The following is a 15,283-nucleotide window of genomic DNA, read 5'->3' on the forward strand; positions in this document are numbered from 1 at the left end:
TGCGGCCTAGGCGGGTTAATCCAAACGTCTGGGTGCTCCCTTTGAGTACAGTTGCGCAGACGAAAGCTGATGCTTCCCGCAACATGTAACATCTGGGACTGCGATGAAATGAGTCTGCAGCTGTATTTATCTCCTCCTTTCGCGGCGGAACTGATGCGTTCAGGTGCACTCACAGACAATGGGAGGTGGGAGATTTCCAATCTGGGGGGACTGTGAGAAGCAGGTGCCACCTACTGGACATTGGGGTCAGTGCACTTTCCTTTGTGTAGTGCAAGCAGGCCGCATTTAAGCGTTGAGCAACACGCGGCCGATCTGATGTCAGAACCATGTGGACGGTCCTAACAACTACATGGAACTAATTGTGTCATAAATAAGATGTACAAGTCATGCCATTACCCATTCCAAAGTGAGTTAAACATTTTTCTTGCACAAACCCATTTGTGTGATATTGGATGGCTTCACAGTCATTTCCAACCTATACATTACTGCCCATTATCACTAAATCCACCATCATGAATCACTTTGAGCCCTGAACTCTTGATGCCCCCTGATAACCTCCATCTTAACGTCAGCAAAACAGAGAGGTTGATTGTGGACTACAGAAAATGACGGAGAGTTGTACATGCTCCTGTCACCTTCAATGGGACACGGTAAAGAGAGTCAGTAGCTTCAGGTTCCTTGGTTTCCACATTAGTGAGGATCTGACCTGGACCAAACACATCAACACTAACACAAAGACAGCAAGACAATGGCTCTTCTTCCTCCGCAGACTGAGGAGGTTCAAAATGGAATCCAACATACTCTCCAACTTCTATAGGGGCACCACTAACATTATCCTGACTGGCTGCTTCATCACCTGGTTTGGCAGTTGCACCACTTTCAACAGTAAGGCTCTACAGAGGTTGGTGAGATCTGCACAGCACATCACCAGCCACCATCCATGGAGGACCTCTACACCCAGTGGCTTACGAAGAAAGCCAACAGGATCGTTACAGACCTCACTCTCAAGTCTGTCTGAGTGGATCTGCATAGGCTTAATACACAATTGTTTCAAGTCTAATTGAATAATGGACTTCCTGGGTAAAATAGATTACACTGCACTATTCTAATGATGAGGATGAGCGGCTGAGATAGGGGTGTGACTCCTAAAAGGGCTGGTCTGGGCTCTAACAAAAGTCTTAAACAAAGGAACCTGTGACTGGGCTGTCCTCACAACCTAACAAAGTATTTAATCACAGAGCTCAGCTAATCATTGTAAAATAGTGTGACCTTACTAGCTGTGTTTACATGGACACTAATATCCACTAATAATCAGAATAAACACCCAAGAATATAAATAACTCATGTATGCACCTCAATCAAGAGACTGATCCGATCTGCCCTGATCTGAATTCATTGTCAATCAGATCCACAGGGGTGATGTGAACCTCTGATATTCCGATCAATAGGAAAATATTAACCATGTAAACGCTTATTCCAATCATTTCCATCTAGTTGGAACAAATATATTTTTTCTGTGCATGCGCACCTATGATGCTTCGCCTTCTCTCTCTCCCTCTCCTTGTCTCTATCTCAAACCAACCGGTCGAGGCAGATGGCTGCCCACCATGAAGTCCAGTTCTGCTCTGAGGTTTCTGCCTGTTAAAGGTCCCATATTATGAAAAACATGGTTTCTCTGGTCTCTACATATATAAACTGGTCCTCCCTGAGCCTACCAACTCCCAGAATGAGGAAAGCAAACGAGTCCTGTATGGTCGCTGCAGCCCACCCACTGGTAAAACGGGGCTCCTACAGGCTGTTCAGATTCAGCTCCTTTCGTTACGTAACGAAAGGAGTGATTTGCATAGGCCGGGCTCCTCTGCGTGAAAACACTCCCCCTCTCCCCGGAGATATCCGAGAGGGGGGCATCCCCAAAGTGAAGTTCGGTGTGTTCAGCGGTAAGCTAGCAGTGTTTTGCAATGTCGTCACTCAGAACTAGACATGCAAATTGCTCTGTTGTTGGTTGTAAAAATCAACATAAGTGCCTATATTCTGTCCCAGCTACAGAAGAACAGAAGAGACAGTGGTTGCGTTTCATTTGTAACGACAACGTGCCAGCTACGGTTCGTATAAGTTTGTTTGTGTGTGCTAACCACTTCACATCGGACTGCTTCAGTAATGAGGGTCAGTACAAAGCTGGCTTTGCCTCGACACTGACCCTCGTAAAAGGATCAGTCCCAACCATACGGGACCCAGCAACTGCACCCGAGCCACAGGTAAGTGTCGCCACGCTTTGATAGTATTTACAGTTGCCTAAGAGTATGGTGAAGTCAGCTTGAAATTGGCTAATTAGTTAGCTCCGCTTCGGTCCGCTATGCAATGGCGTTTAATGTTAATAATATTACGAGGGAGCTTGGTTGTCACAGTAAAAAGTCTGGAAACGTGCAGACTGGAGACAGAGACTATGCGAACAGTGTCCAAGAGTTTGGAGACTGTGTTGGAGACAAACACAGCTTTCGCTATCTGTTTTTAGATGTTACCTGTTGCAGGTCAGTGGGGGATGGGAGCCGGGTGGTTGTGTTGGGGAGTGGGGAGTCTCTCATGTAATGGTGGACCTTCTGGGTCCGATTCTGGGTCAAACTGGTATGGTTGAACGACAGCATCTCGGTGAGCCATAGCATGCACCAACCGTAAACATTAGCGCATGCTACCGCTAGCGTAAGCGGCATCCTCTCCCTGAGAGGGGCGTGTAGCAGGACAGAGCTCATTAGCATTAAAGGTACAGGCACAGAAACAGCCTGCTCTCAGTAGAGCTCACTTGAATGACTTTTAGACAGCTGAAATTCAGGACCACAGATGGGTTTGGGGCAATACATTTCGAATACAGTGTTGTTGGACTGCTGACAGCTGTGTGAAATTGATGAAAAACAGTATAATATGGGACCTTTAAAGGCAGTTTTTTTCTCGCCACTGTTGCTTGCTCATGGAGGAAATGCTGGGTAACTGTAATTAAATTAATCAAGGAGTACGGTTTAGACCTGCTCAATTTGGAAAGTGTCATGAGATGACTTTTTGGTGTGAATTGGTGCTATACAAATAAAGATTGATTGATGATGGGAGGAGCGACGATTGGCGAACACGACTTGACTACTGTGTGGATGTGATGTTTGAGGATAACTCGTCTGAGGCCAGCCAGTATGTTGGATTCCAGCATCACTGGTAAGTACAATCTTGAATGTCACATCATTAGCTAATGTTAGCTCAATAAACATGAACGTGGAAAGTGTATTGATAGATGGCGCTAATGAATGAATGAATGAATATTATCAGTACAGTTGGGGGAAAAAACTTAGATGCGTTACGTTAGATGATTCACAGCAGGCAGAACCACTTTGCATATGTGCATAAAAGATATATTTGGATTAAATGCATGGGGCATGTAAACACATCTTTATCGGATGACATTTTATTGCACCCATGTAAACAGTTACGTTGGAATCTCTAATCAGAATGATTTCAATCAGACTGAAGAAATATTGTCCATGTAAACGCAGCTACTGTCACAAAGAAGGGAATACACCAAATACATACAAAGAAAATGCAACAGCAAAATAATAATAAAAGTAAAATAATTTCCTTCTACAGCGTTTATGACGATTAACTTGAATTTGAACATGCAAATTTTAGAAAAAATTAAATTAATATGCATGCATCAACCCATTCACAGTAGATAAAATAAAACATTTTATCAAGTTATCAGCTTTATGTAGCCTCCAGTTTGATACTTGCAGGCATAAACTGCTTATTTCCACTCACTACCTGTCACAGTCTGTGTCTCTGTGCCTTGTCTTTCACAGCATTCCCTTCTCCCCAGGTCCCCTGATTAGTATTTTCCATCCATCCACCAAATGCCCTCGGTCTTTCCTTCCTTTCCCCACCACCTGACGGCCCAGTCCATCTACACACCAGCCCTTTTACTCTCACTCCTTGCTACATAGACATTGTTGCTCATTTGTCTCAGGCCATTGCCTCCCAAACTGTTATATGTAACTTGATACCCGTTTCCTGGAACCCTGCAGGGTCCAATCTCTGTTGCCTTGCTTTCACCAGCTGTGACAGCTACCCATGTGCCCTGTCCTCCTGTGGTCTGGCAAGTGCACAACACATAATACGCAAACTCAAAACACTTAAAGATATTTAGAGGTCCAGACCCGGCTTTAATGAGGCAACACAAAGTTTCCAGCACTAGCCTTTACTCGGATACGTGAACAGTTTGGATATACTGCAACACAGAGTCACAGGATTCATGGAACAATATACATTTTGATTGGTTGCCAAACTGGTTTATATAGTCATACTATTTTAGTCCAGCTAGATAGTGGCACAGGTTTGGAAATCAATGATTTGAGGAAAGTAGTACTGGTTGCATATGATAGTATTCCAGAAACCAACAGAACACTACTCTACACATCAGACTTCAGACTTCAGTTACAACACGAACAGCTGCCAGCTCCAGAAGTTCTCCAACGATACAACCATCGTTGCACGTGTGGCAGAGGGGAACGATCTGGAGTATAGGAAGGTCATCACCAACTTTGTCGCCTGGTGTGAACTGAACCACCTGCGCATCAACGCCAGCAAGACAAAGGAGGTGGTGATTGATTTCAGGAGGAAGGCTCATCAAACCGCACCGGTGAACATCCAGGGTTTGGTCATTGAGATCGAGGAAGAGTACAAATACCTGGGTGTTCACATAAACGACAAACTGGACTGGACACACGACACAGATGTCCTGTACAAGAAGGGCCAAAGTCGTCTCCATCTGCTGAGGAGACTGAGGTCCTTTGGTGTGTGCAGGACGCTGTTAAAAACTTTTCATGACTCTGTGGTAGCATCGGCTATCTTCTATGCTGTGGTCTGCTTGGGCTGTGGAAGCTCAGAGAGGGACAGGAAGAGACTCAATAAGCTGGTCAAAAGGGCTGGCTCAGTCTTGGACTGTGCTCTGGACTCCATTGAGGAGGTGGGTGAGAGGAGGATGTTAGCCAAGCTGACATCAATTGTGGACAACCCTTCTCACCCCCTACATGTGACTGTGGGGGCCTTAAGCAGCTCCTTCAGCAACAGACTGCTTCACCCACGGTGTAAAAAGGAAAGCTACCGCAGGTCATTCATTCCAACTGCTGTCAGACTGTTCAACACCAATACCCATAATGTAGCACCATAAGCACCTACTTATCTTGCACTATTTACCACTTCTACGTCTGCCATCTTGTGCAATTACCCTGTGCAATAATACCATTTTTTTTTTACATATTTATATTTACTTTCTCTTATTTAAATCCTTTTTAAGTATTTTTAAGTCTACTTGTTTAATGTCCCTTGTACTTATTGTATGTCTGTCTACCTGCTACTGTCACAAGTGAATTTCCCTGACATGGGATGAATAAAAGTCTAAAAGTCTAAAAAAGTCAGAAGAAAGTTTTCTGAACTAAGGTGACAACCTGCGGAATCAAACCCAGATTTGGTCCGGGGGATACATTTTTGCCTTTTAAATTAACTTTTTCAATTTTCTTTTCAAGTTTTATCATGGTCTGATATTTCCTAGTAGTGTAGAAAATAATGATCTTTATAATTGTATCTCTTTTAATATCCTGTGTGGACTTTTAGTTATGACCAATGGCATTCATAGTGTGTTCATTCATTTGAGGGCCTTTGAAACATGTTGGTTCAAGATACATTTGTAAATTACAACATGTGTCATGTCTGGATTTAAATTAACAACATCAGAACAAACAACCTCTCTGAAAAGCTGCATTTGTACTCTTTGATGTAGCAATGACACTCGAGTTACAATGGGAAGCCTTACTGTCTGTCCTTTTGTGTGTGTGTGTGTGTGTGTGTGTGTGTGTGTGTGTGTGTGTGTCCCTTTGACCTTGTGTAATAAAAAATAAATTTAAAAGTTTAAATTTAAATTCAAACCTGCTTTAAACTGACAGACATATATTTTAATATGGGGAGTAATACTACACTGTAACTATGTTAATTAAAGTTGAATAATGGCTTTGAATTTTGTTTAATATCTTAAACATTGATCCACAATAAAGACCATATTGATTGTGCTTAGTTTGACATCAGTTATGAAACAGACTGACAGATCAATCCATCAATGAAGGCTCTCATGGGTCTTTAATAAAATAACTAATGTAAGGGTTTACTCAGCCTTTACTTTTCAGTACCACTACAGAGCTGCTCATGACATTGCTGGTACATACAGTATTATTGAGGTATTACTTACCATCTTTGGCTGTCAAGGAAAATGAAATAAGAACTTAATTTTTAGGATTTTTGGATGTTCATGGTTTTACATGATGGCAGTCACCCATACTTTAGTGACCATCAATCAATGTCTCTTCAAACCCACATCGCCCTGAGAAGGTCTTTGTGTTGGTGGACTACTGGAGTGCAGGGGTCTTAATATTACTTTAATTTCACTTTTAGAGTTTTATTTCTATAGGATTATATTTGATTTCATGTAATATAATCCTCTTGTTGCCCCTACGTGTGTGAATTTATTTTGAGAGTGCAGCTTTTGCACAACTTAAGGTCAACAGGTGTGTAGGAGAAGACCGAGGGCCGTAAAAGACTCCCGCACACTGTCCACTTCACTTGCAATTAAGTTTATTAACAACGTTTCGGTACTTAAACTGTCATCAGGTTATCTTACTAGACAATGGGGGAGGCTGTCTCAGGTAGGTTTGTGGACTCGCGTGGCCCAATCAGGCCTCACCGCAGAAAGACGTCCCTCAATATGCCATCAAACACACCTGGACTAACAAATCTACGGCACTGAATAACAAAAGTAACAGTATAAAGGTTCAAAATGGAATCCAACATACTCTCCAACTTCTATAGGGGCACCAATAACATTATCCTGACTGGCTGCTTCATCACCTGGTTTGGCAGTTGCACCACTTTCAACAGTAAGGCTCTACAGAGGTTGGTGAAATCTGCACATCACCAGCCACCATCCATGGAGGACCTCTACACCCAGTGGTTTACGAAGAAAGCCAACTGGATTTATTTTTAAAGTGCAGCTTTTGCACACCTTAAGGTCAACAGGTGCGTAGGAGAAGACCGAGGGCTGACAAAATCAGGAAAAAGACTCGCGCACACTGTCCACTTCACTTGCAATTAAGTTTATTAACAACGTTTCGGTTCATAGACCTTCATCAGGTTGTCTTACAAGACATTGGGGGAGGCTGTCTTAAGTAGGGTTGGGGACTCGCGTGGCCCAATCAGGCCTCACCGCAGAAAGACGTGCCTCAATATGCCATCAAACACACCTGGACCAACAAATCTACGCTACTGAATGACAAAAGTTCTTTTTTTTAAAACATCATAACAGGTTCATATATCAATCAATGCACATATGTACACAATAGAAATAATATAACAGTATAAATATAATACAAGTAGGTTAGAGCTTCAAAGAAAACGTACTGTAGGAACTGCCTAGAAAAAAAGATAATCTCTTGTAAGATAACCTGATGAAGGTCTAAGTACGAAACGTTGTTAATAAACTTAATTGCAAGTGAAATGGACAGTGTGCGGGGGTCTTTTTCCTGAATTTATTTTGAAAAATAATTCTTCATTTTGAATGCACTTGTGATTTCCTTTAACTTACTTGTGTTGGCAGATGTTACAGCTGGCTTGCTTCTTCTTCCATTCCTAAGTTGTGCAGAAACCTGCAGAGAGTAACACACCCCTGGACTCAGGCCGCTGAGAGTCAGGTCGTTTGTGTCCGTTGTCATCTCTTGCACAATTTCTCCCTCTTGGCAACACGTTACAATGTAACTCTCCACATCACCAGCAGGGGGCTCCCATCGCAGAGAGAGTGACTCACTGCTGACCTGATAGACTGCAATCTGCACAGGAGGGCTGGGCTCTGTGGGAATAATGTAATAGTTTCGCTATAACTGATAATTCATGTTCTGTCAGAGTTTGCCTGCACTTTGAGGTGCAGTTTGACTGCCAAGCACAAGAGGTGTGGTAAAAGACAATGACACATATAATCACTTCATGCACTTTGAAGAACATTTTACCACCTCTTTATTCTGAAATTAACCTTCATAACATAAATTCAGAGCTAACCTCTTAGTAAGAAGTACATGTGCATATGTTGAGTACAAAGACCATTCAGACAACACTTTGTAGTTTTAGCTCTGTTTGATTTTTCTTGTATTCATTTGTTTTTCAGATTTACCTGTGAAGACAGACAGCGAGGTTGCTTTGCTTCGATTTCCATTGTCTCCAATCCTTGTGATGCTGAAAGTATACGCAGTCCCAGGAATCAGTCCCTCAACCTCCACAGTGCTGGAGACGTCTCTGATCAAACTGTCTCTCTGTGTGTCGCAGGAGTAGTCTAATTCCAGTGTATACTTAACAGAGTCATCAGTGAGTGGTATACCAAAGGAAACAGTCTCCTGACCAACACTGAGAACTGTTATTTCTGGTGGAGGGACATCTGTCAAAAGAGAAGTGCATCTCAATATATCTATATGTAAAAAATAAACAATATAATAAGAGATAAGAAATAGAATTAACTCAGATTACACTGCACTATTCTAATGATGAGGATGAGCGGCTGAGATAGGGGTGTGACTCCTCACAGGGCCGGTCTGGGCTCTAACAAAAGTCTTAAACAAAGGAACCTGTGACTGGGCTGTCCTCACAACCTAACAAAGTATTTAATCACAGAGCTCAGCTAATTAATGTAAAATGGTTTGAGCTTACTAGCTGCATTTACATGGACACTAATATCCACTAATAATCAGAATAAATGCTCAAGAATACAAATAACTCATGTAAGCACCTCAATCGAAAGAGACTGATCCGATCCACCCTGATCTATCTTAAACATTGATCCACAATAAAGGCCATAATGATTGTGCTTAGTTTGACATCAGTTATGAAACAGACTGACAGATCCATCTATCAATGAAGGCTCTCTTTAATGAAATAGCTAATGTAAGGGTTTGCTCAGCCTTTACTTTTCAGTACCACTACAGACCTGCTCATGACATTGCTGCTACATATCATTGAGGTATTACTTACCATCTTTGGCTGTCAAGGAAAATGAAATAAGAACTTAATTTTTAGGATTTTTGGATGTTCATGGTTTTACATGATGGCAGTCACCCATACTTTAGTGACCATCAATCAATGTCTCTACAAACCCACATCGCCCTGAGAAGGTCTTTGTGTTGGTGCACTACTGGAGTGCAGGGGTCTGAATATTACTTTAATTTCACTTTTAGAGTTTTATTTCTATAAGATTGTATTTGATTTAATCTAATACAATCCTCTTGTTGCCCCTACGTGTCTAAATTTATTTTGAAAAATAATTCTTCATTTTGAATGCACTTGTGATTTCCTTTAACTTACTTGTGTTGGCAGATGTTACAGCTGGCTTGCTTCTTCTTCCATTCCTAAGTTGTGCAGAAACCTGCAGAGAGTAACACACCCCTGGACTCAGGTTGCCGAGAGTCAGGTCGTTTGTGTCAGTTGTCATCTCTTGCACAATTTCTCCCTCATGGCAACACGTTACAATGTAACTCTCCACATCACCAGCAGGGGGATCCCATCGCAGAGAGAGTGACTCACTGCTGACCTGATAGACTGCAATCTGCACAGGAGGGCTGGGCTCTGTGGGAATAATGTAATAGTTTCGCTATAACTGATAATTCATGTTCTGTCAGAGTTTGCCTGCACTTTGAGGTGCAGTTTGACTGCCAAGCACAAGAGGTGTGGTAAAAGACAATGACACATATGATCACTTCATGCACTTTGAAGAACATTTTACCACCTCTTTATTCTGAAATTAACCTTCATAACATAAATTCAGAGCTAACCTCTCAGTAAGAAGTACATGTGCATATGTTGAGTACAAAGACCATTCAGACAACACTTTGTAGTTTTAGCTCTGTTTGATTTTTCTTGTATTCATTTGTTTTTCAGATTTACCTGTGAAGACAGACAGCGAGGTTGCTTTGCTTCGATTTCCATTGTCTCCAATCCTTGTGATGCTGAAAGTATAACGCAGTCCCAGGAATCAGTCCCTCAACCTCCACAGTGCTGGAGACGTCTCTGATCAAACTGTCTCTCTGTGTGTCGCAGGAGTAGTCTAATTCCAGTGTATACTTAACAGAGTCATCAGTGAGTGGTATACCAAAGGAAACAGTCTCCTGACCAACACTGAGAACTGTTATTTCTGGTGGAGGGACATCTGTCAAAAGAGAAGTGCATCTCAATATATCTATATGTAAAAAATAAACAATATAATAAGAGATAAGAAATAGAATTAACTCAGATTACACTGCACTATTCTAATGATGAGGATGAGCGGCTGAGATAGGGGTGTGACTCCTCACAGGGCCGGTCTGGGCTCTAACAAAAGTCTTAAACAAAGGAACCTGTGACTGGGCAGTCCTCACAACCTAACAAAGTATTTAATCACAGAGCTCAGCTAATTAATGTAAAATGGTTTGAGCTTACTAGCTGCATTTACATGGACACTAATATCCACTAATAATCAGAATAAATGCTCAAGAATATAAATAACTCATGTAAGCACCTCAATCGAAAGAGACTGATCCGATCCACCCTGATCTATCTTAAACATTGATCCACAATAAAGGCCATAATGATTGTGCTTAGTTTGACATCAGTTATGAAACAGACTGACAGATCCATCTATCAATGAAGGCTCTCTTTAATGAAATAGCTAATGTAAGGGTTTGCTCAGCCTTTACTTTTCAGTACCACTACAGACCTGCTCATGACATTGCTGCTACATATCATTGAGGTATTACTTACCATCTTTGGCTGTCAAGGAAAATGAAATAAGAACTTAATTTTTAGGATTTTTGGATGTTCATGGTTTTACATGATGGCAGTCACCCATACTTTAGTGACCATCAATCAATGTCTCTACAAACCCACATCGCCCTGAGAAGGTCTTTGTGTTGGTGCACTACTGGAGTGCAGGGGTCTGAATATTACTTTAATTTCACTTTTAGAGTTTTATTTCTATAAGATTGTATTTGATTTAATCTAATACAATCCTCTTGTTGCCCCTACGTGTCTAAATTTATTTTGAAAAATAATTCTTCATTTTGAATGCACTTGTGATTTCCTTTAACTTACTTGTGTTGGCAGATGTTACAGCTGGCTTGCTTCTTCTTCCATTCCTAAGTTGTGCAGAAACCTGCAGAGAGTAACACACCCCTGGACTCAGGTTGCTGAGAGTCAGGTCGTTTGTGTCAGTTGTCATCTCTTGCACAATTTCTCCCTCATGGCAACACGTTACAATGTAACTCTCCACATCACCAGCAGGGGGATCCCATCGCAGAGAGAGTGACTCACTGCTGACCTGATAGACTGCAATCTGCACAGGAGGGCTGGGCTCTGTGGGAATAATGCCATAGTTTCGCTATAACTGATAATTCATGTTCTGTCAGAGTTTGCCTGCACTTTGAGGTGCAGTTTGACTGCCAAGCACAAGAGGTGTGGTAAAAGACAATGACACAAATGATCACTTCATGCACTTTGAAGAACATTTTACCACCTCTTTATTCTGAAATTAACCTTCATAACATAAATTCAGAGCTAACCTCTTAGTAAGAAGTACATGTGCATATGTTGAGTACAAAGACCATTCAGACAACACTTTGTAGTTTTAGCTCTGTTTGATTTTTCTTGTATTCATTTGTTTTTCAGATTTACCTGTGAAGACAGACAGCGAGGTTGCTTTGCTTCGATTTCCATTGTCTCCAATCCTTGTGATGCTGAAAGTATACGCAGTCCCAGGAATCAGTCCCTCAACCTCCACAGTGCTGGAGACGTCTCTGATCAAACTGTCTCTCTGTGTGTCGCAGGAGTAGTCTAATTCCAGTGTATACTTAACAGAGTCATCGGTGAGTGGTATACCAAAGGAAACAGTCTCCTGACCAACACTGAGAACTGTTATTTCTGGTGGAGGGACATCTGTCAAAAGAGAAGTGCATCTCAATATATCTATATGTAAAAAATAAACAATATAATAAGAGATAAGAAATAGAATTAACTCAGATTACACTGCACTATTCTAATGATGAGGATGAGCGGCTGAGATAGGGGTGTGACTCCTCACAGGGCCGGTCTGGGCTCTAACAAAAGTCTTAAACAAAGGAACCTGTGACTGGGCTGTCCTCACAACCTAACAAAGTATTTAATCACAGAGCTCAGCTAATTAATGTAAAATGGTTTGAGCTTACTAGCTGCATTTACATGGACACTAATATCCACTAATAATCAGAATAAATGCTCAAGAATATAAATAACTCATGTAAGCACCTCAATCGAAAGAGACTGATCCGATCCACCCTGATCTATCTTAAACATTGATCCACAATAAAGGCCATAATGATTGTGCTTAGTTTGACATCAGTTATGAAACAGACTGACAGATCCATCTATCAATGAAGGCTCTCTTTAATGAAATAGCTAATGTAAGGGTTTGCTCAGCCTTTACTTTTCAGTACCACTACAGACCTGCTCATGACATTGCTGCTACATATCATTGAGGTATTACTTACCATCTTTGGCTGTCAAGGAAAATGAAATAAGAACTTAATTTTTAGGATTTTTGGATGTTCATGGTTTTACATGATGGCAGTCACCCATACTTTAGTGACCATCAATCAATGTCTCTACAAACCCACATCGCCCTGAGAAGGTCTTTGTGTTGGTGCACTACTGGAGTGCAGGGGTCTGAATATTACTTTAATTTCACTTTTAGAGTTTTATTTCTATAAGATTGTATTTGATTTAATCTAATACAATCCTCTTGTTGCCCCTACGTGTCTAAATTTATTTTGAAAAATAATTCTTCATTTTGAATGCACTTGTGATTTCCTTTAACTTACTTGTGTTGGCAGATGTTACAGCTGGCTTGCTTCTTCTTCCATTCCTAAGTTGTGCAGAAACCTGCAGAGAGTAACACACCCCTGGACTCAGGTTGCCGAGAGTCAGGTCGTTTGTGTCAGTTGTCATCTCTTGCACAATTTCTCCCTCATGGCAACACGTTACAATGTAACTCTCCACATCACCAGCAGGGGGATCCCATCGCAGAGAGAGTGACTCACTGCTGACCTGATAGACTGCAATCTGCACAGGAGGGCTGGGCTCTGTGGGAATAATGTAATAGTTTCGCTATAACTGATAATTCATGTTCTGTCAGAGTTTGCCTGCACTTTGAGGTGCAGTTTGACTGCCAAGCACAAGAGGTGTGGTAAAAGACAATGACACAAATGATCACTTCATGCACTTTGAAGAACATTTTACCACCTCTTTATTCTGAAATTAACCTTCATAACATAAATTCAGAGCTAACCTCTTAGTAAGAAGTACATGTGCATCTGTTGAGTACAAAGACCATTCAGACAACACTTTGTAGTTTTAGCTCTGTTTGATTTTTCTTGTATTCATTTGTTTTTCAGATTTACCTGTGAAGACAGACAGCGAGGTTGCTTTGCTTCGATTTCCATTGTCTCCAATCCTTGTGATGCTGAAAGTATACTCAGTCCCAGGAATCAGTCCCTCAACCTCCACAGTGCTGGAGACGTCTCTGATCAAACTGTCTCTCTGTGTGTCGCAGGAGTAGTCTAATTCCAGTGTATACTTAACAGAGTCATCGGTGAGTGATATACCAAAGGAAACAGTCTCCTGACCAACACTGAGAACTGTTATTTCTGGTGGAGGGACATCTGTCAAAAGAGAAGTGCATCTCAATATATCTATATGTAAAAAATAAACAATATAATAAGAGATAAGAAATAGAATTAACTCAGATTACACTGCACTATTCTAATGATGAGGATGAGCGGCTGAGATAGGGGTGTGACTCCTCACAGGGCCGGTCTGGGCTCTAACAAAAGTCTTAAACAAAGGAACCTGTGACTGGGCAGTCCTCACAACCTAACAAAGTATTTAATCACAGAGCTCAGCTAATTAATGTAAAATGGTTTGAGCTTACTAGCTGCATTTACATGGACACTAATATCCACTAATAATCAGAATAAATGCTCAAGAATATAAATAACTCATGTAAGCACCTCAATCGAAAGAGACTGATCCGATCCACCCTGATCTATCTTAAACATTGATCCACAATAAAGGCCATAATGATTGTGCTTAGTTTGACATCAGTTATGAAACAGACTGACAGATCCATCTATCAATGAAGGCTCTCTTTAATGAAATAGCTAATGTAAGGGTTTGCTCAGCCTTTACTTTTCAGTACCACTACAGACCTGCTCATGACATTGCTGCTACATATCATTGAGGTATTACTTACCATCTTTGGCTGTCAAGGAAAAAGAAATAAGAACTTAATTTTTAGGATTTTTGGATGTTCATGGTTTTACATGATGGCAGTCACCCATACTTTAGTGACCATCAATCAATGTCTCTACAAACCCACATCGCCCTGAGAAGGTCTTTGTGTTGGTGCACTACTGGAGTGCAGGGGTCTGAATATTACTTTAATTTCACTTTTAGAGTTTTATTTCTATAAGATTGTATTTGATTTAATCTAATACAATCCTCTTGTTGCCCCTACGTGTCTAAATTTATTTTGAAAAATAATTCTTCATTTTGAATGCACTTGTGATTTCCTTTAACTTACTTGTGTTGGCAGATGTTACAGCTGGCTTGCTTCTTCTTCCATTCCTAAGTTGTGCAGAAACCTGCAGAGAGTAACACACCCCTGGACTCAGGTTGCCGAGAGTCAGGTCGTTTGTGTCAGTTGTCATCTCTTGCACAATTTCTCCCTCATGGCAACACGTTACAATGTAACTCTCCACATCACCAGCAGGGGGATCCCATCGCAGAGAGAGTGACTCACTGCTGACCTGATAGACTGCAATCTGCACAGGAGGGCTGGGCTCTGTGGGAATAATGTAATAGTTTCGCTATAACTGATAATTCATGTTCTGTCAGAGTTTGCCTGCACTTTGAGGTGCAGTTTGACTGCCAAGCACAAGAGGTGTGGTAAAAGACAATGACACATATGATCACTTCATGCACTTTGAAGAACATTTTACCACCTCTTTATTCTGAAATTAACCTTCATAACATAAATTCAGAGCTAACCTCTCAGTAAGAAGTACATGTGCATATGTTGAGTACAAAGACCATTCAGACAACACTTTGTAGTTTTAGCTCTGTTTGATTTTTCTTGTATTCATTTGTTTTTCAGATTTAC

The 15,283-nt window shown here is 41.2% G+C and overlaps 1 protein-coding gene across 1 annotated transcript in view; it reads right to left on the reverse strand.

Annotated features, from left to right (window-relative positions):
- Nucleotides 1-14,831, reverse strand: part of LOC141003375 (interferon-induced very large GTPase 1-like) — a 29,332-nt gene extending 14,501 nt beyond the window's left edge. Inside the window, exons 1-7 of the mRNA XM_073474699.1 lie at nucleotides 14,705-14,831; nucleotides 14,375-14,383; nucleotides 13,524-13,784; nucleotides 11,185-11,445; nucleotides 10,855-10,863; nucleotides 8,243-8,503; nucleotides 7,664-7,924 (exon numbers count right to left, since the gene is read on the reverse strand). Of these exons, the coding sequence (XP_073330800.1) occupies nucleotides 7,664-7,924; nucleotides 8,243-8,503; nucleotides 10,855-10,863; nucleotides 11,185-11,445; nucleotides 13,524-13,784; nucleotides 14,375-14,383; nucleotides 14,705-14,831 (1,189 nt within the window). The remainder of the gene's footprint in view (nucleotides 1-7,663; nucleotides 7,925-8,242; nucleotides 8,504-10,854; nucleotides 10,864-11,184; nucleotides 11,446-13,523; nucleotides 13,785-14,374; nucleotides 14,384-14,704) is intronic.
- Nucleotides 14,832-15,283: the final 452 nt, after the last annotated feature.

This window comes from Pagrus major, chromosome 10 (genome assembly GCF_040436345.1).
Source record: "Pagrus major chromosome 10, Pma_NU_1.0".
NCBI classification, from domain to species: Eukaryota; Metazoa; Chordata; class Actinopteri; order Spariformes; family Sparidae; genus Pagrus; species Pagrus major.